Genomic DNA, 23,309 nt, shown 5'->3' on the forward strand with positions numbered 1-23,309 from the left:
TTCAACCGCCGCTGCTTCGCTCCTGCATCCGCGCCTCGGCTTTTTCGGAATCGTCGCTGGATTAGCACGTTAGTTTTTAAACTGCATGGCAGTTTCTGTACAGTTTTCAAACTCACTAATTCGCAGCGGAAACCAACCCACCCACCCACGTCTATCTTATATTCCCCCATTTTCTGATCAAACTTCCTCTTCACACAAACCTCTCTATACAATCGTTCATTCTACAGACTCTGTAACCTCCCACAATTCCACGTACAACTCTTTTCTTTCTGTTTTCTGACCGCTGCCTACCACTCCATATTCTCTGTTCTTCTTTCCCTACTCTTTCTCTACAGGTTTCAGTTTCACCCATTTGCATGCTAAGAATCTACATAAATCGGTAAGAAAATCACTCGCACACATACATGGAAGTATATTAGCACAATTCTGTGAAGATTTCAGATATTTTTCTTTCATTTTCCTGCATTTTCTAGGCAATTAAACACATGAATGCTACCATCAGCTAACTACACTAACATTAACTAATTTTCCTGCATTTTTTTTCTATTTTCCTGCATTTTATGATGCGAATAATAAAATTTAAAGAACAAACAATGACGTTAAAGGCTAAGGCATACATTTTCGCCGGATCTTGCCTATTAGGTGTTTGTGAAAATTCCCCAAAGAGTTAGAAACAATGATATGATGCAAATCTGAATGTAGGCTGTTTTGGTATGTGTGTGTACGTATAGGGGTGTTGTATTGCGATGACATACTGCCTTATTTATCTATTTTTCGATTGTTAGATGAAAGAAGGAAGTTCAATTTATCAAGGATCAAGGTTTGGACTACTAGACAGTACACCGCCTTCGGTTTGAGGTATGGAAGTCTCCAGCTTGCAATTTGGAGCTCCTCCTCCTTCTCCATTTCCACTTCGGCCTCTTCATTAATCTCATGATTTAATCCTAAATGTAACAACCCATGTATCTGCAGGAGGGCGTTTGAAATTCTTTCAGGTAGAAAGAATTGCTGTGAAATTCTTCCAGTTTTGGCAAGGCACTGCAATCCTACTTTTGCTCTTCCACTGCCTTCCAGGTATTTTCTCTTCATTATTTCTTGCTTTGTACTCTTTCCAACTTATATTTGTTCCTTTTTTCCCCCCAATTTATATGTTGCGGTGGAAGAGCAGAAGTCCTTCAGTTCATTTTTCTATCGGGATTTGTGATGATTGCTAATAAAAAAAATTCAAGTCCTTAATTCAAGTCCTTCAGTTTTCTTTTTATGCAGTCTCTCTCTCTCTCTCTCTCTCTCTCTCTCTCTCTCTCTCTCTCTCTCTCTCTCTCTCTCTCTCTCTCTCTCTCTCTCTCTGTGTGTGTGTGTGTGTGTGTGTGTGTATGTATGTCCGTCTTTTTTGTTTGTTTTTTTATAGCAACATCTGCAGGTCTTCTGCAGGCTTTCGAATTTTGGATTATATGTTGTTTTACTCTATGAATTATGGGGTAAAAAGGACACACCTTTAACAATTTTGTGATTGAATTTTTATTGCAGTGGGACAACCATATCACATGCTTGCATCCCAATCTCTCCAATCACAAATGTTTTCTTTCTCTTTGGGTAAATATCAATCTAAATTTACCTTTTCAGTTTTTAAGTTTTTTTTTCCATTCATCTTTTAGGTGATGAATTTGATGCGCTCTACTGCATCTTTCAGGATGTATATATGAGTTTGTATTTAGTATTTCTAAGTCAATTTTAGTTTTTTAAACTTCCTTCTTTGAAATTTTCATTGTGCGTTTTTTAAATTTTGGTCAAATTACGAGTTTCAATTTTGATTATCTTAATGTGCTATACATGTGCTATGAAAATTAAAAAAAAAATATTTGTTTTCATTCTCAGGATATTTACAAGAATACCCACAAAAAATGGAAAAGGAACTGCCTATTGATAAGATCCCAAACAGACGTGTCTCTATTTTTACACCTGGTTGGGAGATATCTGTCGGAGTAAAAGCTACTGATCTAAACCAACTTATTCTCAAAAAGTGGAAAAAGAAGAAGCATGAGCAGTATGTATTCTAAATTATTTATTAAATTTGTTACAAGAAATTCTAACATTATATATTCCTTCAATATATAGGTGGCGCATGAAAAAGCATGTATAAGAATTAAAATCTTCAACAACTCGTCGCATCATACGAATTTGGAATAAAGTCCAACAAATTAGGTACAACACCATTTCTTACCTATTTATTTTTAATGACATTCTCTATATCATTCTACAAATTAATTATCTCAAATTATAAAATTAAAAAAAAATCTACAAATTAATTATCTCGAATTATAAAAAAAACAATTTATGGGTGCAGGAAAAAGATTAATAGTGACCAAACAACTTTTCTAAATACAGTAAGTATTCTCTTATTTTCATACGGAAGTATATTGTAAATTCAAATTGCATTCAATTTTTAAATATAAATAAAATTGCATTTTTTTGCCAAACAACTTTTCTAAATACAGTAAGTATTCTCTTATTTTCATACGGAAGTATACTGTAAATTCAAATTGCATTCAATTTTCAAATATAAATAAAATTGCATTTTTTTGTCAGTTTTACAAGCATCACACCCGTCTCAAATTATTTATCTTTCAGTAAGTAACTGGAGTAAAAGTATTGCCGTGAGAAAATTGTCAAAGTTAAAGGTATTTAGGTTGAATTGCTTACAACCTTTATATTTGGGATTGTGCATTATAGTTAGACTTCTTATTTTATCATCATTTCTTGCAGATTAACCATGAAAATCTAAAGCATTAAGTGCAAGCAAATGGGTGGCAAGCATGGCTTTGATTTCACACGTAGACACTATGTTTACATATGTACATGTTGTCCATATTTTGATTTGCTTCATATATTAAGAGTTCATCCCTAGTTAGCCTATAACTTTGACTAAAAACTTATGAATCTGAAATTTTTAATTTAAGGACTTGGGTAGATATTTGACATTTTGCATGAGAGAGAAAGGGAGAGATTTATTCTGTTCTCCATTTTGTGTTTTTCCTTTTATTTCACTTATTGGGTCCAACCTTCATGTTGATCATACCATAATAATCAGCAAGAAAAAAAAAAACAAAAAAAAATGGAATGGTTAGTGTGCAATTCATAAATTTCATTTTTTCTGTACAATGGGCGGGTTCAAAAAATACTAAGTTAGATGATTGAAAATAATAAGAAATTGTTGTGATGGACACACACCCACAATTTATAAAATAGTCACTTAAGAAATGTAATAATATCTAAAACAACACATCTTTGGGGCGCGTAGCGCCAGTGATGCAAAAATGCCTCTCGCACGCACGTTAGTGCGTGCAGAGAGGCTAGTATATATAAAAGATAAATTGAATTAGTCTCATAATGTTTTAATTTAAACAAATATTTAATTGAATTTGTTTGACTTTAATTTGAAGCCAAAATTTTCTTTCGTTTCTGATATAGATAAGAATTTTGTTGTCTACTGAATTCTAAAAATGAATGGTACTTTTTTGTTTGAAAAAAGGGTAAATGCAAGCGCAAGGTTTCGCCTTTCATTTTAGTATGTTTTATCATTTTTCGGATGGGCATTATCACTTTTGACAAGGCTTCTTCTTATACCTATGATTTTCATTGGAGCAAAAAATGATACATTGGAATAATCTTTTGGGTCTTCCAATATCAATAGGTTGATTGTTTCGCTCATGTATCTTCCAAAAGGAAAAAAGATCTCTGAGAGCTGTTTCCTGGATCCGAAAGAGAGTAATAACTAAAAAGTGTATCATGGCTGAATCTAACTGGGTTTTGCGGTGGTGGAGGAACTGGATCGGAAAAAAGAGGGCTTCTAGAGTAATGATGAGTCGAAGAATACCATGCATTAATGGGTGGTGGGGGCCCACATTGACTACCATGAGGTATTTTCTTGTAGATTATATTCATAGGTTTTTTCTTGATTCATTTTTCATGAATTGTTGAAAACGAAAAAAAATTCATTAAAATTCAACATCTAATATATCAACTAATTCAAAATGCCTTTATAAAATCAACAAGTTTTTGACTCCTGAATATCCAACCGATTAATTAATGTTTTATAACATATACTATTTTTCTTTGTATACCAATCAATATAACTATCCTTATTCTGACACAACAATGCAATTTCACAATCAATATCGAAATGAAGTGTTAGATAATTTGTTTCTTCTTTTATTGTTGCTTGTCGATGTAGAATTTTGTACCATTTAACATAAAATTCCTTAAAATCTTGTAGTATAAGGATTTTCTTCAGTAGAAGCTGAAGATCCAGTAAAATGTGAATTTGACAGGTTGATTTCCAATAATTTATGAAGGAGATTCTCATATTCTTACGATTCAATTAGACGTTACATCTAAAAACATACGTTTTGTGGTTGTATAAGATGTTTTTTGTTGGAATCTTTTTTTGTTAGGAATTGGTTGGCCACCCAATAACAAGTAACAATAGTAGATATTATTCAATGAAAGAAAGAGGAACAACGAATAAATAAAAAACAATACAATAAATATTTGTGATGCATGCATTATTGTTTAATCCCCCAAAGGCGTCCTTCGTGACCTAATTACAAAGATGGGTCTTCGTAATATGGAAAGATAAAATGTAAAACCCAGTTTCGATTGATCTTATCGTGCGATACTTTTTTTTTCTTCAATCGCGACATTATGTGAATGAACTACTACTGAGTTCACTTTAAAGTATAAAAAAAAAAGCATTAGAAGTGTCGTCCCACATCTTTGGGGTTGCTGTTTCCAATAAACATTGGTTACATTTCCTTATGTTATTTGTACTAGTAACCGGTTTATGGATGAGTGCTCTTGAAGTAGTGGGTCTGGCCTTGAACCTACGTGTCTATGATTTTGTTTCTCAGAAAATCCATGTAGTAGAAGATCCTGAATTTGAGACTTTCTAAACCAACAATATTCTCTTAAATGAAGGTATACATGCTTGGATGGTGGCTCAAGATCAACCTTATGAAAACCTTATATTCCCTGAGGAGGTTTTACCCGGTGGAAACGCTCTTTAATGGAACTTTAGCTTTAGCCGGTCATGACCAAGAAACCACCAGTTTTTCCTGGTGGGGCGGGAAAGCTCGACTTATCAATTTATCTTGTAAACTACTGGGGGCTGATGTAGCCCATGCTGAATTAATTATAGGCCAGAGCAATGAACCTATTTGAAGTGGCTCATTTCGTACCAAAGAAGCCTATGTATAAACAAGGATTAAATATGTTTATATCCATTAGTTTGTACGAGATTCAATGCAGACTTTGATGGTGATCAAGTGGCTGTTCATGTACATTTATCTTTGGAGGCTTAAGCGGAGGCCTATTTACTTATGTTTTCTCATATGAACCTCTTGTCTCCAGCTATTGGGGATCCTATTTCCGTACCAACTCAAGATATGATTATTGGGCTCCATGTATTAACGAGGGGAATTAGTCGAGGAATTTGTGCAAATAGGTATAATCTATGTAATTGCAAATATTATCAAAATAAAAGAATTGATGATAATAATTATAAGTATACCAAAGAAACTTTTTTTATTTTTTATTTTTTATTTTTTTTTGTAATTCTTATTATGCAATTGGAGCTTATCAACAAAAAAGAATCAATTTAAATAGCCTATTGTGGCTCTGGTGGTGACTAGTTAAACGCGTTATTACTTCAAGAGAAACTCCCATCGAAGTTCACTATGAATCTTTGGGTATCTATCATGAGATTTATGGGCACTATCTAATAGTAAGAAGTATAAAAAAAAATTGTATATATGTTCGAACCACAGTTGGTCATATTTCTCTTTATCGAGAAATCGAAGAAGCTATCTAAGGGTTTTGTCGAGCCTACTCATATGGTACCTAATCATATGATATCTAAACTAAGTAATTCTATGACACCCGTGTCATTTTGAGTTTTTGCAGTTCACCTAGGACCATAGTTTCTGAATTTCTATGCGAATCAAGATCGAGAAAAAGGAAGTTTTCCAATCATTGACTCAAATCCAATGTCGAACCCCACTTAGCGGAATAGGGAGGTACTTATGGTATAATGGGCCAATTTGGTCTTTCACAATAAAGTGATAGATGAAAGTGCTATTAAACGACTCATTAGTAGATTAATAGACCACTTTGGAATGGCATATACATCACACATCTTGGATCAAGTAAAAACTATGGGGTTCCGACAAGCCACTGCTACATCCATGTCATTAGGAATTGATGATCTTTTAACAATACCTTCTAAGGGGTGGCTAGTCCAAGATGTTGAACAACAAAGTTATATTCTGGAAAAACACCATCATTATGGAAATGTACAAGCGGTAGAAAAATTACGCCAATCTATTGAGATATGGTACGCTATAGGTGAATAGGGCCATATGGCATGTATCCATACATCTCGATCGGAAAAGAATTAATAGAAAAAAATTCGACATTGATTGATATATTTCTTGAAACAAAAAAAAAGGAAACGAAAGATGAAACATAAACCGTGGATCAACTAAGCCCTCTTGGGAACTTGTTTAAGAATAAGAAAGAGGAATCTCATGTAAATACCATGGAATAAGGTTTGTTCCTATTCATGGGGAATCCGTAAAAAATTTAATTCCAAAAATAGAAAGTTCGAAAGAATTGGAGTTTTTTTGGAGATTGGATGCCGTTACTAATTCATGATTTGACATGTACAGAATGAAAACTTCATTCTCGATTCTACGAGAGTTTTTACGAAAGCCTTTCATTTGCTTCTTTTTTATGGCAGTTTTATTCCTTCATTTCAAGGAAAGGGTTGGAATGGATTGAGTAGATATCTTAATTTTGTTTTATTCATTATTCAGGTCGATAAACTAAATCAAATAGTTATATGAGTGAAAGAAAACAACTTATATATAAATTTGCAGTAAAAAGATTGATTCTCATTTTCTATGTATAAGAGTTAGAGAGTTAAGTGGAAATAAACACAAACAGAAGACACTGGTTCCCCTAAGATTGGTTGATTAGTCATCCTGACTTGAAACGGGTTCAAAAGATCAACCGTATTGAGTTTCACTGTCATTTTTATGTATTAGCATAATGGGGAATTGAGCAAAAATGAGTGGATGGTCAAAAACACAACATATGTAAAGGATTAGTAATGGAGAAAAACGACATTTTTACATAATATACAAACAAAGAATACTAATTGGGGCTTCAAGTTAGTAGAAATGATCCGGCAATACTCTTCATGACACGATTCCAATCCAAAGTATACTCCTGTCCACCAATTTAATAAATAATTATTCGAAACGAATTAATCCTTTACTTTATTTTGAAAGCCCTTTTTCTCAGAAATAGAAAGAAGAATAGGAACTGAAAAAAAAAAGAGATATGCTTTTGTTAAGGAAGATATCTCGGGATAATTAGTCAATATTGTAAATTGATTCTTAGTTATTTGATTTCCTATTTAGTTCATAATTAGCGTTGTTTGTAAGCAAGAGAATAGGGATCCTGATGTATAGCCTTTGTATAAAGCTGTAACTCTAGCTTGATGAATATACAATAAACCATTCACAATCCTACGTTTCTTATGAACTTTATTTATTTTTTGTTACTTTTATTCTTTCTTTGTATCACAATTCATTAATTTATATATAATTTTTTTTTTTTCATACGTGAAACCAATGGGTTATTGATATTTTTACAAGAAGTATTTTATTGAACATTTAAGTTATTACTGAACAAAGAAGAATTGAAATTATTATTGATTCTTCAAATCTAAATCAGGATGCAGCGGCCTTTTATTGGTAGTAGGAAGGAGAAAAAGAGATAAGGGAGGAGGAAGGAGGGTGTGGAAGTCAGGGTGATCGGCTGATATCGGTTCATATTTGTTTTAATTTATTTTTATTTTTTCACATTACTTTGGGAGCAAAATGGATAGTTTAGGAGGAAAAAAAATTTAAGTCGGGTGTATACATCACTCTAAATAAAGTTTTCCTAACCTAATGGTCAAATGAGTAAAAAAAAATTGGTAAAATTAGGTTACCAGCCTACTTGTAGAGGAGAGTGAGTTGTGTACTTACTACCAATAAGCCAAAGCCAAAACCCAATTAGCCAAGTGGGGACAAAAGAAAGCAGAAAGAAGTGAGAGGGGGAAGAAAGAAAGAAACAGAAACGAAGCTGAGTCGAGAGAGAAAATTAGCAAAAGTTAGTGACGAGGAGGAGGAAGACGAAGACGAAGACGAAGGGATGAGTTGGCCTCAAACTGCCTGGCAAATGAGAAATTAGACCGACCCTTAAAGGCCCCTACATCAATTCACGTAATGCTCATTTGAATTTTCGTTTACGGCAGCCTTTGTGAATCATAACCAGAAGAAGCATAACCAGTGAAAGAAAGAAAGGAGGAGGAAGAAGATTAGCGAGAGAGAGAGAGAGAGAGAGAGAGAGAGAGAGAGAGAGAGAGAGAGGCGTAGGGTGGGGCCGGGGCAGAGGATAGGAGGTAGGAGGTGTTTATGATGCTTTGTGAATCATTGCGTGATCGAATACAGCCATGGCTTCGTGATTACGACAGGCTTCAGTCATTGGCCGTCATTCTCCTCTACATTCAGGTTCCTCTCCTTTCCTTTCACTTCGTCTTCCTTTCAATTACAAAACCAAATCAATACGAATGAATGATTGATTCATATAACAATATTAAAGATCGATCCCTTGATGCATGTCTGTATGTATGTATAGATTGGGTGCGCATTGGTGGGATCGCTGGGTGCACTCTACAATGGGGTTTTGCTGATAAATCTGGCCATTGCATTGTTCGCCCTAGTCGCAATCGAGAGCAGCAGTCAGAGCCTCGGCCGCACATATGCCGTCCTTCTCGTCTGCGCCATCTTCCTCGATGTTTTCTGGTTCATTCTCTTCACCCACGAAATCTGGTAATTCACACTTCCTCCAACATTTTCCCTTTTGCATTTTGACGTATGTATATGTACATATTTATGCTTGATTCTGGTGCTTTTGTGTTTGTAACTTGGTGTTGCGCAGGAACCTTTCTCGCGGGAGTAATACAACTTTGTACATCTTCTCCGTAAAGCTCACTCTGGCCATGCAAATTATCAGCTTTTCCATCAGGTTATCCTCTTCCTTGTTATGGATTCAGATCTACAGGTTGGGCCTTTCTTATGTAGACACTAGTGCAACTCCTAGAGAAGCTGATTTTGATTTAAGAAATAGTTTCTTGAGTCCCAGTACTCCCGTTGTACCCAGACAAACTTCAGATTCTAGTGATGCTATAGGAGGCGCTATCTATGATCCTGCGTATTACTCCTCACTCTTTGAAGATGGTCAGGTCAGTCCTCTCTCTCTCTCTCATTACATGCCTACTCAAATTTTCATTTCTCATTGTTCTTCTCTTGCACCTACAATTGGAATATGCCATCACCTCACTTTATTAGCATCTGTAGTTTAACAAACTTACTATGGAGCATCTTCATCTTCTTTTGTATTTCTATTTACAAACTGTATGGTTTCACCCACTATATCTGTTTAAAATCTCATATAATCCATGTTTCCTTAAAGGTGGCTCATTCAAAGAAACACATGTTGTTACCACATCCCGTGTATATGTTCACCTAAAACCTCATTTTAGTTTACTTTAGAATTGGTGGAAACTTTGTTTAGCAGTCAGTATCATTGCAAACCTAACCGAAGTTTTCCACCACCGATCTTCATGGATGTTAACCTCAGCAGATAGGAAAAGTGAGGATTCCATAATTTTTTGTTTTCATATAAGAACCAAGAAGTTGGAGTATACAATTGTAGGATAAAATATAGTGAGGCTAGTGACGTACAATTATTCTCTCTTTATCTCTTTGGTGAGAAGTACAGTTTTAAAACCCTAATATTTGGGATTCACAATAAGATTAAGGTAGGGACACGAGTGAATAGGTATAATGAAGGATGTAGACATAGTCCCACTTGTGGTTGTCAGAATTTACTAATGGAAAGATTCTATGAATATCTATCTATAAGACAACAGTAAAGTTCTTTTTGAAGATTAACGAGTCTCACTCTTCCAAGAAAACTATAACAATCAAGTCTAGTATAGCTTCAAAATGGTGTGATGGAGAAGGTAGCTGGAGCACTAAGATTTCAAGGGTTGCAATGTATCATACACGTACCTTGGTCTGTGAGATATAGATGACCATCAAAGTCCACCTGGAGGCAAGAATATTCATAAGGGGACATGAGGATTGCATACCATGAACAGTGCTCTCCTTGATATTCGTGATTTGTAAATTTTGCTTCCCACTTGTTAAGGAATGAAATTCTAATTGGCCTTCCTTGAAAAGAGATGTAATGTGTCTGTTCTGGACGTATGTTCACTGTGGGAAAGTTTTCTGCTCTGTTAACATTTGCATTCTGGCAGAGGGGGCTGAAAGGTTTGATATCAATTGCTGTAAGTGGGTCTGGATTCTAGACAACCATGCATGTTGGTCTTCGATTTTCCAGGGGAATTAATGCCACTGGTGGCCCAAAACATTTTCTTTAAATAAGTAGAGGTCCTGTGCATCAAAAGAATCATGCCGGATTTTTCTTGGAATTGGATAATGGTTGGATGCTTGGCAAGAGTTAAGAGTTGATGATCTCGCCGTGCTACCCCATAAACCCTTGCCTAAATTGGCTTCGATAATTGAGTCACTGTGGTGTCCACAAGAAGGGTCTTTTGTGACTGTTTGTGTGGCAATTGAAGAAGAGGGGTTCTATGCAATTTGATCTGTCCTCCACTTTGATCTGAGTTCGCATGCAATCACAAAAATGTAGACTTGCTCATAGAATAGTGAAAGATTCAAGAAATCAAAGACAAACTCTGCAAATACTTTTGTGTCTATCCATCCAATGAATGAATATGTTCTTAACACAAGTTTTGTTGTAGTCTAATGTTTGTTGACTTTGCTTTGTGCATCATGATTTAAGCATAGGACATATTGATTAGAAATACACTGATGCATTTCACGATGTAAGAAGGCTTCTATTCAGATCCTTGTTTGGGATGTGAGAATGTTTTCCTCCACTTCTGATTTTTATTTGTTTATTTGTTTTGTTGGGGGTGGGGCATCATTACTATCACTTCTTATTCCAGCTTGATTCTCGTCTACATATAATTATAACAAAATAAACAATAATGGTCATAATAATCTAAAAGGAAGGAGGTTGTCAAAAACCACCTAATGCGAGATTGTACAAATATGTACATGGAAGAAGACAAGAAAGAAAACCCGTATGTAAAGTTAAAGGAACAACATTTATGGTGTGTTCCAAGAACTCTTTGGCAGTAAAGCCTTTAGGTAGATTCAGAAATCATAATATGGAAAGGTAATTGGGAAAGAAGTAAAGGATTTAATTTTTCTATTAACTTCATTGAGGGTTAACTCGAAGGAATGAGTATGTTAAGGTGTCTTCGGCTTAGGTGTCTATGAAGTCGCATGATAATAAAAAGAAAAAAGAATGCTAATGTTTTCATTTTGCATCTTGTTATGGTTCTGTGCGTGATGGTTTTTACAGTAATCAACCTGGGGAAAGAATGAAAGGAATATATGGTGTACTTTTGCAACACCTAGTTTGGAGTGTTACATTTTGCTATGATGTGAACTACTGAGATTTATGTTGGTATTTGAAAGTTGGAACTGCTGATATGTTCTGTTTCCTTAGATATTCATAATACTGTTCTTTTCTGTTAGAAGGCAGCAACGAACGTTCGTCATCCGTTACTAAATTGAAACCTCTGTTATTTGTCTCTAGGGAAAATATTGCAGTGGCAACGGATCTACTTCTGCTGTCGAAGCTTCTAAGACAAAACCATCCGTAGTCAGATCGTTTCAGTTCGTAGATGTAAGTATCCATGAATATGTTTCTGACCAGTTATATGAAATTTGGTAGCATGTCTGGTGACGCTGGTGTGATCCCCACTATTATACCATTTGGTTAGTTTATTTGATATAGAAGATCTCATGGTTTCTTTCACACCCTTCTGTTATCTCCCAGCAACACCAACTGGCCAAATATTCGATTCACATGTTTATCTACGTTGAGTATTTGGTTGGGTGGCGTTTTGAGGTTGTTTTCTTGGTTTTGACAGACAGATTTCTCAATTGGAAATTTGGATAATTCATTTGTGCACCTCTCTACACAAAATTTGATTGTATGATGGTTTGTGGTTGTTATATAACAGTACCCGTACTCGTATCATGTACAAGCACCATATATCTTGTGTAAAATGATACTAGTCACCCAGCTGACAAAGGCCTTTTTATTACCTCATTAGTAGTTATGCTCCTCTGCTGCTTTCTAATTCCTTTTCAACAAGACATTCCAAAATTTTCGTGGCTCATGCATTCTTTTAGCCACCACGTTTTGCTACATATGCCATTTAACTATTAGTCATGTACAGGGCAGATTGTCGTCAGATAGCTCTGTGCATGGTAGAAGAATATATTAGACTGTCCATATCGGGGCTGTGACTGTTACCCGCTTTTGGTTAATAGGATTTTGTTTTAATTATAAAAATCTGTTATGATTATTATTTCATCCAGATGAAATGTCATTTTTGCTGCTTCTAACTCGATTTGAAACCTCGCAGGAGGAGAAGGCAGCAAGCCAGCCTAGTTCAGTTTAATTTTGAGTGTGCCATCTCTGTCTTCTTTACGGATCAACTCCCCTAGCTAGTTGTCTAGAGGATCTTTCAAATGGTGTAGTCGCTGCGGCGAGATTGTGTTCGGGAGTGGGCCTTGTACAGTCGGATCACATATAATTGCATTTTCATTTTGCCCGGATGAGGATGGGAAGATGTTGATCAGATGAAAGTGTTAAAAGGAGAAGCACATGGTCCATGTGGTTTGGTTTGGTATGCCAAAAGCTTTGGATCAAGATCCAAGTTCAGTGGTACATGCGTATGAACATTGTCGGATATGGAATCGTGTTAGCGTGTTGGCTTAACAACGCAGCAATCGGACATGTGGGTGTTAGTTAAGTTGACAATAGGAACCATGAGAAGGCAATTGCCTCTTGTTCCCCTAATAGCATTTGTTCACCCTATCAATGGAGCTTTGTTTTCTGTTGGATTTTACACCCCCTTACAATGTCATTCGCTACATAATTGCAAGAGGTTTATTTGTCCCCAAGTACGTACGCATGTAGAAAATTTATGACACAAAATTTTTGGATAGTTCGCGGATGGAAGGGAGTAGTGTATTGGTGGACTTGTTCGTTCTTCTTGCTTAGGAAAAAGGTGGTTTCGAATTTCCATCGCCCCCTCCTTTTTTTTTTGTTGGTGTAATAATATAATTGATGCTTTTCGAATCATGGATATGGGAGGAATATATTGATATATTAAATAGTGGGTTGGAAGGGCGAGTGAGCATTCTCCTTCATTTACATTGTTTTGTTAGTTTGGGACAAATCGAAGGCTGGCACACCGGCCAGCACTCAGCAGGACATTACTAGATTCCTTTTTTCTAATGGCTAACTTTGGATTTATGAGAGACACACTGTCTTAACTAACTAATTTCGTTACGTGTTCAGATTTGTTGCTACGTGTTAGTTTCCTTCCCTCAGTAAAGCTCAGCACCATGCTAAAAGATTCACTCACGATATGTGCTTTTGCTTCTTGACACGAGAGAGAGTGGAAAGTAACGAAATAGGAATGAGACGTCAAAGGGGCAGCGGGCAGGGGAGGGGGCCATGACTCATGGCCCATGAGGCATAAGCTTCAATTGTTTATGAGAAGACGTGTCGGCCATTTGAATGGATTGTCATTTGTCTACCTTCCCATAATAATCTGTTCTATTCAATTCAATTATAGGGAATTTTAACGAAAAATCATATTTTTACACTAAAAAGTTAATCTTAGTACTATTCACTTTACCATTTATTTTGTCATTATTGTTAAAACGCAAAGTTTTCAAGCATTTTTCATTAGTTTTCCTTTAATTTTATATGACCAAATTGGATCAATGAATTAAAAGTATGTACAGATTTGATATAATGGAGAGTATGGGTTAATTTCATTTGAGATGCATGGTGGTAATATATAGAATTGGATTTGCTCTGGACGTTAATGCGTGGAACCTAAAGATCAACTAATCTGGATTGTACAAATTAAATTCAATGGTCTTCATTAACTCATTTTCTTAGCCTACCACGTATAAACCAATCACTTTGATTCTTTTACACACCAATTAGAGGCTTAGATGGATTGATTTTGGCTTATTCTATTAACACCTCACATATTGTTGATTAAACCCCATATACTTAATACACCCCACATTTGTTTTTTCAATTAAAATTTATCTTAATACACCCCACATACTTTCTCATAATACCCTTACACCCCACATTCTCATACATCTAATATTTTCCACATACACCCCACATTTTCTATACACCCAACATTCTTTAAATCTTATAATACTCATTTTCATTTTTTATAAATTAAATTGACTTAGGATTAAAACCCTAACATTCTCTAAAAAGAGAAGTCCACAATCTGGTCTGTTGAGCTTGAATTTCATTGGGTCATCACATCCAATCTCCTTTTCTCTGTCTCTTAAGCCTTTTGCTAACAAAAAAGAGGATTTCTGCTAAAAAATAGCAACTGGGAGGAATCTAACAGAGCACAAGTAAAGCCTATAAGATGAATAAGAATGGAAAAGGCTTTGCTGGGTTGGCCTCCTATGAAATTGGGTAGTATGGAAAGCAAAAGCAAACTTAAATAATCACCAATGTCGTTGAATAATTAAAATAATAACAAATACGAAATTTTACGTTATGTGAAGTTTCCAAAATATTGATATTGTGTTTCATTCGTTAAATTTTTTCTCAATCAACGTGTTTATAGTTTCAATAGTTAGACATGGAGTGGAGGGTGAGAGGCGTTTTAATAGTTGAAAAAGATAAATAATACATTAAAAGTAATTTGGGGTGTATTTAGAAATTTCTTATTTTCTTTAAACCTCATAAAGTCGAAATTGTCATTGCATAGTAGGTTACATAAGCCACTTAATATTAAATTTTAATGTGTGGTGCATTCAACATTATGTGAGGTGCTAATAAAAAAAACCTTGATTTTTAGACTCCAAACACTAAGATTCAACTCCGTCATATATTACACAACACAATTTTATATTATAAGATAATCGAATGCTTACCAGGTGTACATGTTAGTAAAAAATACTGATGAAAATTGGTTAAAATAATTGACGCTTCACATTAAATCTAATTAGGACACCAAATGTCTCATATTCTTAATTTAAAAATCAAAGCTCCCGTGTGAGTATAATTTAATGGCTATTTCTCTTTGTTGCCAATTTCAATCTAAACGCAAATGCAAAATTAGCTCATTTTTGTTTCGTGTCAAAAACTATATTTGCTGCATATATTCACATACAATAATCAACTTCTTTTTCCAGCAAAAAGAAAAGCACTGTTATTTAATTTTGGTAGACTAAAATTGGATATGAAGGGTTCTTAATATAGGAAAAGAAAAATAAAATAAGAAACGAAGAGAAATCAAACGATTGGCTTCGGATTGAATTGGGATTTTTGGGACTGGGAGTCTTCTAAAACAATGAATGACAGACTGCCACCAACACACACAACGCGTTTAAGGAATATTTTATTTTTATTTTAAATCACATATATCCAATTCCAATTCATGGGAACAAACAAACAAAAACAAAGAAAAAGAAAGAAAATAAACGAACGGTGGACCAGTCATTTATATTGCAATTTTTTTTAAAATAAAGGAGTAAAATAAAAATAATGGAAAGAAATTAGCAAGTTGGAAACTTGGAAAGGGAATGGGATAGACAAAGGGGGGAGGGGGAGAGAGAGAAGGAGAGGGACAGAGAGAGGGGAAGGGTTGGTGGAATCTTCTTCTTTCCCTCAGTTTTCTCTTTTTTGCAGCTCCAAAACGAAGGAGGAAGGAGACGAACAAGGAATTCGTAAAATTCTGTTTGCTGAGCATTTGGGTACAATTCTTCGATTTCTATCTTTCTTTCTGAATTATCATTCATATATTTATTTCGTCAAAAAAAAAAAAAATAATAATTTGACCTCCCGCTGCTGCTGCGGTAACAGATAGGAGGAGGAGGAGGAGGAGGGGGGGGGTAAGTAATTGGCAAATTATTTACGTTCAGTTTGCGTGTCAAATATCATCATCTTCTTCTTCTCCTTGAATTTTGATTATTATTATTAATTATAATATTAATTCTTGTTGGTAAATACTAGATATATAGCTGGGTCTTGAAATATTTATAAACGGACACACACGATGCTTCCAGATCATTCTCTTCCTTCTCTGCTTACCTGAATTTTACAATAAAACCCCCCATCTGCTTGTTCCATTCCGGAAAGCGATTTGACTTCTCAAGCTCTGCGCTTTTGCTCTTGCTCTTGTTCCTCGCTCGTCTTCTCCCCTCCGATTTTGTTGACTTTTGCTAAGAATCAAAGTTCAATTCTCCTCCGTCTCCGTCTCCGTCTCCTTTTTTTTTTTCTTTTTCTGTTTTTATTTTTACCCCTCCTTTTCCTGAAAAGAAGAAGAAGAAGAATTCTTTTGTGTGGTTCATCGGAGGTGCTCTGCATATTTTCTGCTTCGTGGACCTGTCAAATTCTGAATTTTGTTGTAGAATTATTCCTGAAAATTAAATTATGTGTGTGTTGGGGGGGTTGAAGGGCAATATTGTTCTGATGGCTTAGATCTGAAGTCAGGCTAAAATCTTGATCTTTTTGGTAATTGATTTTGATATGGTATTGTGACAGTGACTGAAGAAATAAATAAAGAAGGAGAGATGGAGGACGCAATTGCCGCAAGGTATTGGTGCCACAGGTGTTCTGAAATAGTAAATCCCATCATGGAAGTAGAAATGAAATGCCCCTTATGCCAAAGCGGATTTATTGAGGAAATGAATGGCACTATGAGGGATAATCAAGACGCTGACTCTGATTTTGGATCCGATCGAGCACTCTCCCTCTGGGCTCCGATCTTGCTTGGCATGATGAACAATCCCCGTCGTCGTAGAAGATTAAGACGACTAGACTTTGATGAAGATAGATTAAGACGACTAGACTTTGATGAAGATGATGATGATGACAATGACAATGATGATGGTGAGACTCGCCAGGGTGGAGACACGGAATTGGACAGAGAACTTGAATCAATCATCCGAAGGAGGAGGAGAAGCTCAGCTTCTATTCTACAGCTGCTTCAAGGCATTCGAGCTGGCTTGGCATCTGAATCTGAGAATTCTGAGGGTGATAGGGATAGGGATCGAGGGAGAGAAAGAGAACGGGAGAGGGAGCGTGTAATTCTTATCAATCCTTTCAATCAAACCATCATTGTTCAGGGATCTTATGATTCGAATCAGGGTCAAATCAACAATCACACCCCTATCAGTTCATTAGGCGATTTTTTTGTTGGGCCTGGTTTGGATTTGTTGCTGGAACATTTGGCAGAGAATGATCCTAATAGGTATGGGACTCCGCCAGCACAAAAGGAGGCAGTGGAAGCGCTGCCCGCTGTGACAATCAAGGAGAATATGCAGTGTTCAGTGTGCTTGGATGATTTTGAGGTTGGTGTAGAAGCTAAAGAGATGCCATGTAAGCATAAGTTTCATAGCGGGTGTATTCTGCCATGGTTGGAGCTTCATAGTTCCTGTCCGGTTTGCAGGTTCCAGTTGCCTGCACATGAATCAAAGCGTGATTCAGATATTTCCAGGAATAGCAGTAACTCGAGGGAGAGTGAAGAGATTGGCGATGTTGGTGGTGGTGGTGGTGGGGAAGAGGGAGATGGGGATGGGGATGGGGATGGGGATGGGAGAAACGGTAACGGGAGAAGGTTTTCAATTCCGTGGCCTTTCAGTAGTCTGTTTTCTCACTCAGGATCTCAGTCAGGTGGCAGTGGGGGAAATTCATCGTCAGCAGCAGCAAATGGAACCGGAAGCGCTTCTCAAACAGAAGAGAACTGAGTATATTTTTCAAATATTTGAGTTGGTATCTGATGTTCTTGTCCATTACGTGGCTACGCTGCTGGTGTACATAGAGTATCTTACTTGAATGTGAATCATGGAATGTTCAAATTGTGTTTTTTGTTTGTTAGTTTGTTAAAAGGAAGGATGGTCGTTTGTAGATGTTTTGGCCTCCTACCCAGTACCACAAGAACTACTTATGTTGCTATATATACATGATATGCGAGTGAATTGCTTTCTCAACTTATGTTACGTGATATGCGAGTGAATTGCTTTCTCATTTTCCTTCTTGCCGCTGGTTTGGTATTGCTGTGCTATGAAAAAAAAAAAACTACTGTGAGAATAAGCGGCTGTGCTGTGAGAATAAGCGGCTGTGAAATAAAGTGTTTGGTAAACTTTTTTTGTGAAAGAGCTTTTGCAAAAAAAAAAAAAAAGCAGTTTGACAGTGGGTCTTTTCATTAAAGGAGCACTGTAACTCCGTGTGCTTTGAAAAAACGTCAGTTTTCCAAAGCTGCAAATTACAGCTTGAGTTTTTTTCTTTGATTTCAGCTTATTCTCACAGCAGCTTCCAAAATAAGCCATTTTTTCAGTTTACCAAACACCTAAAACCCTCACAGCTTTTTTTCATGGGTGCTTTTTTTTTTAAGCACCTCACTCCCAATCCACCCCTTAGTCTCATTATCTTAATTATCTCTCAGAAGCCAAGCCATGAGAACCGAACTGAACTTGTATCTAGACCTGTAAACGGGTCGGAATTATTGGGTTTGGGTCGGGTTCAACCCGACCTGTTAAGTTAACGGGTCACCCGAACCCAACCCGTTAAGCTAACGGGTCACCCGTTAACACCCGTTAACAATTATTATTATTTTTTTTTGCATAAAGTTTATTTTTTGTTATTAAGACTTTACTAAAATTACTAAAATATTCTCAACTAACTGATGCTAACGGGTCTAACGGGTGGACCCAAAGTGACCCGTTATTTAACGGGTTGTTAACGGATTCACCCGTTAGCGACCCGACCCGTTAAGCATCCACCCAAATACAAATATTAACGGGTTGGATCGGGTTAACGGGTTGGGTCTAAAATGCCAGGCCTACTTGTATCATATGCATAATTCAATCTCCGCATCTTGTCGTACAGGTATTAAGTAGAAGCGGTGGATTAAATAACATCAATATAACATGCATTGTTCAGCAAACGATCCTATTAGTAAACGTATTGCATAAAGTCCCATATCGCAATATCTGCAAATTATGTAGCTATCAAAGCCTGCCCATCACATACACTGATGACGGCGGTAGATGTAGATGTTTTCGCATCCAAAAACACATATTAAACGAGCCAAGTCAAAATCATAAGCATTGTCATTGGCTAATTTTGAGAACGCCAAAAAGGAAAGGATGAACATCACTTCACGGTCAAGATCTTGATCACTGATGCAGTTCCATCACGGTGCAGAGCCACAACAGCATCTCCGTTCTTGCAGAGCCCCTTTGTCTTGGCATGTTGAAGGGCAAAGTCCAGTGCTTCTTCGGTCGTCTCTGCGTGAGAGGCCCTAGAAGATCCCGCGCTTAGAACTGGAACCAACCCACGGAAAATCAGACTATGCCTTGCTGGAGCTTCATCACTGCATGACCAGTCAAATGAATCTGTCTTGATCTCGGGGACAACAACAGACAGTATAGGCATGCCAGGTCTGTACTTGGCCACCAGCTTTGCAGTACTTCCTCCTCTGGTTAGGACCAATATAAGAGCTGCTTTGGACGAGTTGGCTGTTTTAACGGCAGAAGAAGCCAGACTCTCTAGCGGGCTCATGGGCACGGGGGAGTGTTCCATAATCCTTTTGAAGACATCTCCATAATGAAGGGTGCTTTCTGCTTCTACGCAGATTTTTGCCATGGTCCGCACTGCAAGTTCAGGGTATGCTCCTGCAGCAGTCTCGCCACTTAGCATCACACAATCTGTGCCATCTAGAACGGCATTGGCAACATCAGTAGCTTCAGCCCTAGTTGGACGGGGAGATTTGATCATTGACTCCAACATCTGTGTTGCCGTGACCACAGGTTTTCCTTGGATGTTGCACTTGTAGATCATCACTTTCTGTGCAAGGAAGATCTTTTCAATTGGAATTTCCATTCCAAGATCACCTCGTGCCACCATGAATGCATCTGATTGTGCAAGGATGTCATCAAAGTTTGCCACCCCTTCCTGATTCTCAACCTACCAGTCAAATTTTCAAGTAAGAACCAAGGGAAGGAAACAAAAGGTGAAATTCAACTGTTAATAGTATTGCTAACAGTTGCATAGTTTTATGAAACCCTAAAAAACTATCCACATAATGCCACACTGCCAGTAAACCCTTTTTTCTAGACATGATTTTAAGCTAAAAAGAAATCGGTTCATAATACTTTGCATACCAAATGGCACCAAGAAGAAGTAGTCCCAGTAACAAATTTGCAATCACTGATTAATCCAGGCAAGACAAACTTGTACTAGGTTCTCTCTATATAGTCAAAAGCAGTAAAAAGAAGCAGAAAATCCAAAATGGCTCAGTTTATCTTGTCATGAATAATTGAGCTTACCTTTGACATGAGAAGGATATTCTTAGAATGCTTTCCAAGGAGCTTCCTAACCTCCACAAGATCAGAACCTTTCCGGACAAAAGATAGTGCAATCATGTCAATCTTATTTGGAACACCCCACTTGAGAATATCTTCTTTGTCTTTCTCTGTTAAGGTTGGGAGATCCACAACGACCCCAGGAAGATTAACGTTCTTCCTCTCACCAAGAACTGCAGAGTTCTCACAGCGGCATCGAACCAAACCCTTTTGCTTGTCACAAGACAAAACCATAAAGGAGATGGTGCCATCAGCACATAGAATCATGCTCCCTGGCTTGACATCCTCTGCCAGCTTTTTGTAACTCATACAAATCATATTTGCATCACCCTTGAGGGTATAGTCAGTGGAGATGGTGATCTCTTGGCCCTGTTTGAGCTGGACAGGTTTCTCATCTTTGAGAAACCCTGTTCGAATCTCTGGACCCTGTGGTGGTGAATTTTAGAAATAAACAAACAATCAATCAGGAATTAATCAAAGCTTCCATAATTTAATCCATTTGTGTAAAAGTGGGCACTAGTATGTGCTATTAGCAATTTAGCATTAGTGAATCTAGAGTAGACAGTGATCTATTTATCATTCTACTATTCTAGTCATCGTTTGCTGGCTAGGATTGTATTGGATTATATAACTCGCTCGATTCAAAGCAGGTTGAAGGAACAAATGGAGGCCAATTCAATCCAATCCAATCCAATCCAATCCTAGGCAGCAAAGTTTCCAAAAATGTGCGTCCCAAGTCCTAACCTACAAACTAAGGGAGGGAATAAATTCATTGCACACCCATTAACAGAGAGAGTGAGGGAAGGGGGAATGTGTCAGTGTCTGCAAATTTTCTAAAAATGAAAAAATCAAACACAAATTATTAAAACTGTGAACCCTAAACACAAAAAGAGCAAACAAAAACAATCAAAGTAGCAAACAAAACAGAGATACAAACAGAAAAGTAGCAAATAAGCAGCAGCAATGCATGTTGTATTGTGTGCTTGAGAATCCGAGGAATTCGGATCAGATGGGATCGGAAGGATGAAAGGAGAGAAGAAAGGCAGACCTTGGTGTCGAGCATGACGGCGCAAAGGATGCCGGTGGATTCCATGGCGGCCCTGAGATTGTTGAGGGTCTCCTGATGGTACTCGTGGGACCCATGGGAGAAGTTGAAGCGGGCGACGTTCATGCCGGCCCTCAGCAGCTTCTCCACCATCGGAACAGACCGCGATGCGGGTCCAAGGGTGCACACGATCTTGGTCTTGGGCCTCTGATCCATTTTTTCCCTGAATTTCTTCTTCTTCTTCTCTCTGTTGGTATTTGGAGGAGGAGTTGAGAGAGAGTTGGTGGTATTGTGGGAAAATCTGCCAACGGCGATGTACTTGTCAATGACTCATGATCGACTCCGACTCTCTCTCTCTCTCTCTCTCTCTCTCTCTTGAATAAAATGATGTATTATATAAAATATAATAATAGGAAAAAATAAAGTGGCCTTTTGATTTGCGAATACCGAATATCGATGGTGGAAATGGAAGGGAGCAATTAGACCGAGAAACAAGCGTGAAGAGTGTTCGCCGATGCCACTATGTGTTTTTCCTTTTCCTTCTTCTCTCTTTTTAATTATTATTATTTATTTTTTATAAGAATTTAATAATGAGAATGGTAAACAAGCATAAGCGTATTCTTCTTGCTGCCTCGGCGACAAGCTAGCTTATTCTATCAGCCCAAGGAAAGGCCAATTACAATTTAAATATATGAACCAACAATTAAAGTCATTTATTTGAGAATCTTATGCTATTTTAGTTCGATTTCTTATACTTATTCAGGTCAATTTACACTAATAATTTTTGTAGTTTATTCGAGGTTGAGCTCTCTCTATGTACTTTTTCTTTTCATTTTTTTTATCTTTGATTCGTTTTCACTTTTAGTCAAATTCATTAGCTAAGTTTGTATTTTCTTTATCTTTTTTCATTTATTTTTGTCACATCTTTTCATTTGTAAACCCCTAATTGAAAGAAAATTTTTCCTAAATTGAAAAAAAGTGTGCTAATAATAAAATGAAACCATAAATACGAGTATATGTAAATACGAATAAAAAAAACTAGAACGACGAAAGTGAAAATCCAAGTAACCTACATAAGTTATTCTATTGTTTGTCCACCAAACTGGAATGTTGAAAATCATGATTAGGCTTCTTGTTGTATTGTTTCTAATATTTCTAATTTATAGGAGCAAAAATGCACCAATTAAAACTTTTTATGCGTATTATTATAGTTTATAATTATAGGTATCCTAGCCCTAACTCAGCCTTCCTATGAGGACCGACGAAAAAAGAGAATGCTTCTATTTCTAATTTTCAATTACTATTAGAGTCGCATTCATGCCAAGTCAACAATGGCGTCACTACGCGTCAATACAATCCAATCCACCAATAGGCATCAATATTACCCAAACTCTGCTCTCAGTGACATTTGACTAGCCTGCCACCTCCACGTGTTTTCTATTCATGTATTATAATAGTTAGGAAATTGGAAGTTAGGTAGGCAGGCAGGCAGGCAGATGTTGGCATTGTTCGTAGTTGAGAGTCCGTAAAACTACCGTCTCTTCAAAGCTGACCCACTTGTGCTCGGTTTGGCAAACCCTTGTATTCGTTAAAACTTTTCACAGAAAGAGAAACTTATACAC

General features: G+C 36.8%; 3 protein-coding genes and 1 long non-coding RNA gene across 4 annotated transcripts; 3 read left to right on the plus strand and 1 right to left on the minus strand.

Moving 5' to 3' along the window:
* The first annotated feature begins 241 nt into the window (after window positions 1–241).
* On the plus strand, window positions 242–2,015 carry LOC114819404 (uncharacterized). The gene is made up of 5 exons (XR_011573574.1): window positions 242–379; window positions 786–858; window positions 973–1,074; window positions 1,528–1,593; window positions 1,876–2,015. It is a non-coding gene; the product is annotated as an uncharacterized lncRNA (long non-coding RNA).
* Window positions 2,016–8,094: 6,079 nt separating this feature from the next.
* Window positions 8,095–13,259, plus strand: LOC103446961 (uncharacterized). The gene is made up of 5 exons (XM_008386130.4): window positions 8,095–8,615; window positions 8,743–8,936; window positions 9,046–9,349; window positions 11,803–11,892; window positions 12,641–13,259. Exons 1-5 carry the CDS (start codon window positions 8,520–8,522, stop codon window positions 12,674–12,676), a joined length of 720 nt encoding a protein of 239 aa, XP_008384352.1. The 5' UTR covers window positions 8,095–8,519; the 3' UTR covers window positions 12,677–13,259.
* A 2,510-nt stretch (window positions 13,260–15,769) lies between these two features.
* Window positions 15,770–18,266, plus strand: LOC103422542 (E3 ubiquitin-protein ligase SIRP1-like). The gene is made up of 2 exons (XM_008360608.4): window positions 15,770–16,028; window positions 16,819–18,266. Exon 2 carries the CDS (start codon window positions 16,848–16,850, stop codon window positions 18,021–18,023), a length of 1,176 nt encoding a protein of 391 aa, XP_008358830.3. The 5' UTR covers window positions 15,770–16,028; window positions 16,819–16,847; the 3' UTR covers window positions 18,024–18,266.
* A 901-nt stretch (window positions 18,267–19,167) lies between these two features.
* On the minus strand, window positions 19,168–22,742 carry LOC103422541 (pyruvate kinase, cytosolic isozyme). Its single transcript, XM_008360607.4, has 3 exons — window positions 21,691–22,742; window positions 20,607–21,068; window positions 19,168–20,244 (listed from the first exon to the last, which is right to left on the minus strand). The coding sequence occupies exons 1-3, from the start codon at window positions 21,901–21,903 to the stop codon at window positions 19,432–19,434; spliced, it is 1,488 nt and encodes a 495-aa protein (XP_008358829.2). The 5' UTR covers window positions 21,904–22,742; the 3' UTR covers window positions 19,168–19,431.
* Window positions 22,743–23,309: the final 567 nt, after the last annotated feature.

The sequence above is a fragment of the Malus domestica genome, chromosome 11 (assembly GCF_042453785.1).
Source record: "Malus domestica chromosome 11, GDT2T_hap1".
NCBI classification, from domain to species: domain Eukaryota; kingdom Viridiplantae; phylum Streptophyta; class Magnoliopsida; order Rosales; family Rosaceae; genus Malus; species Malus domestica.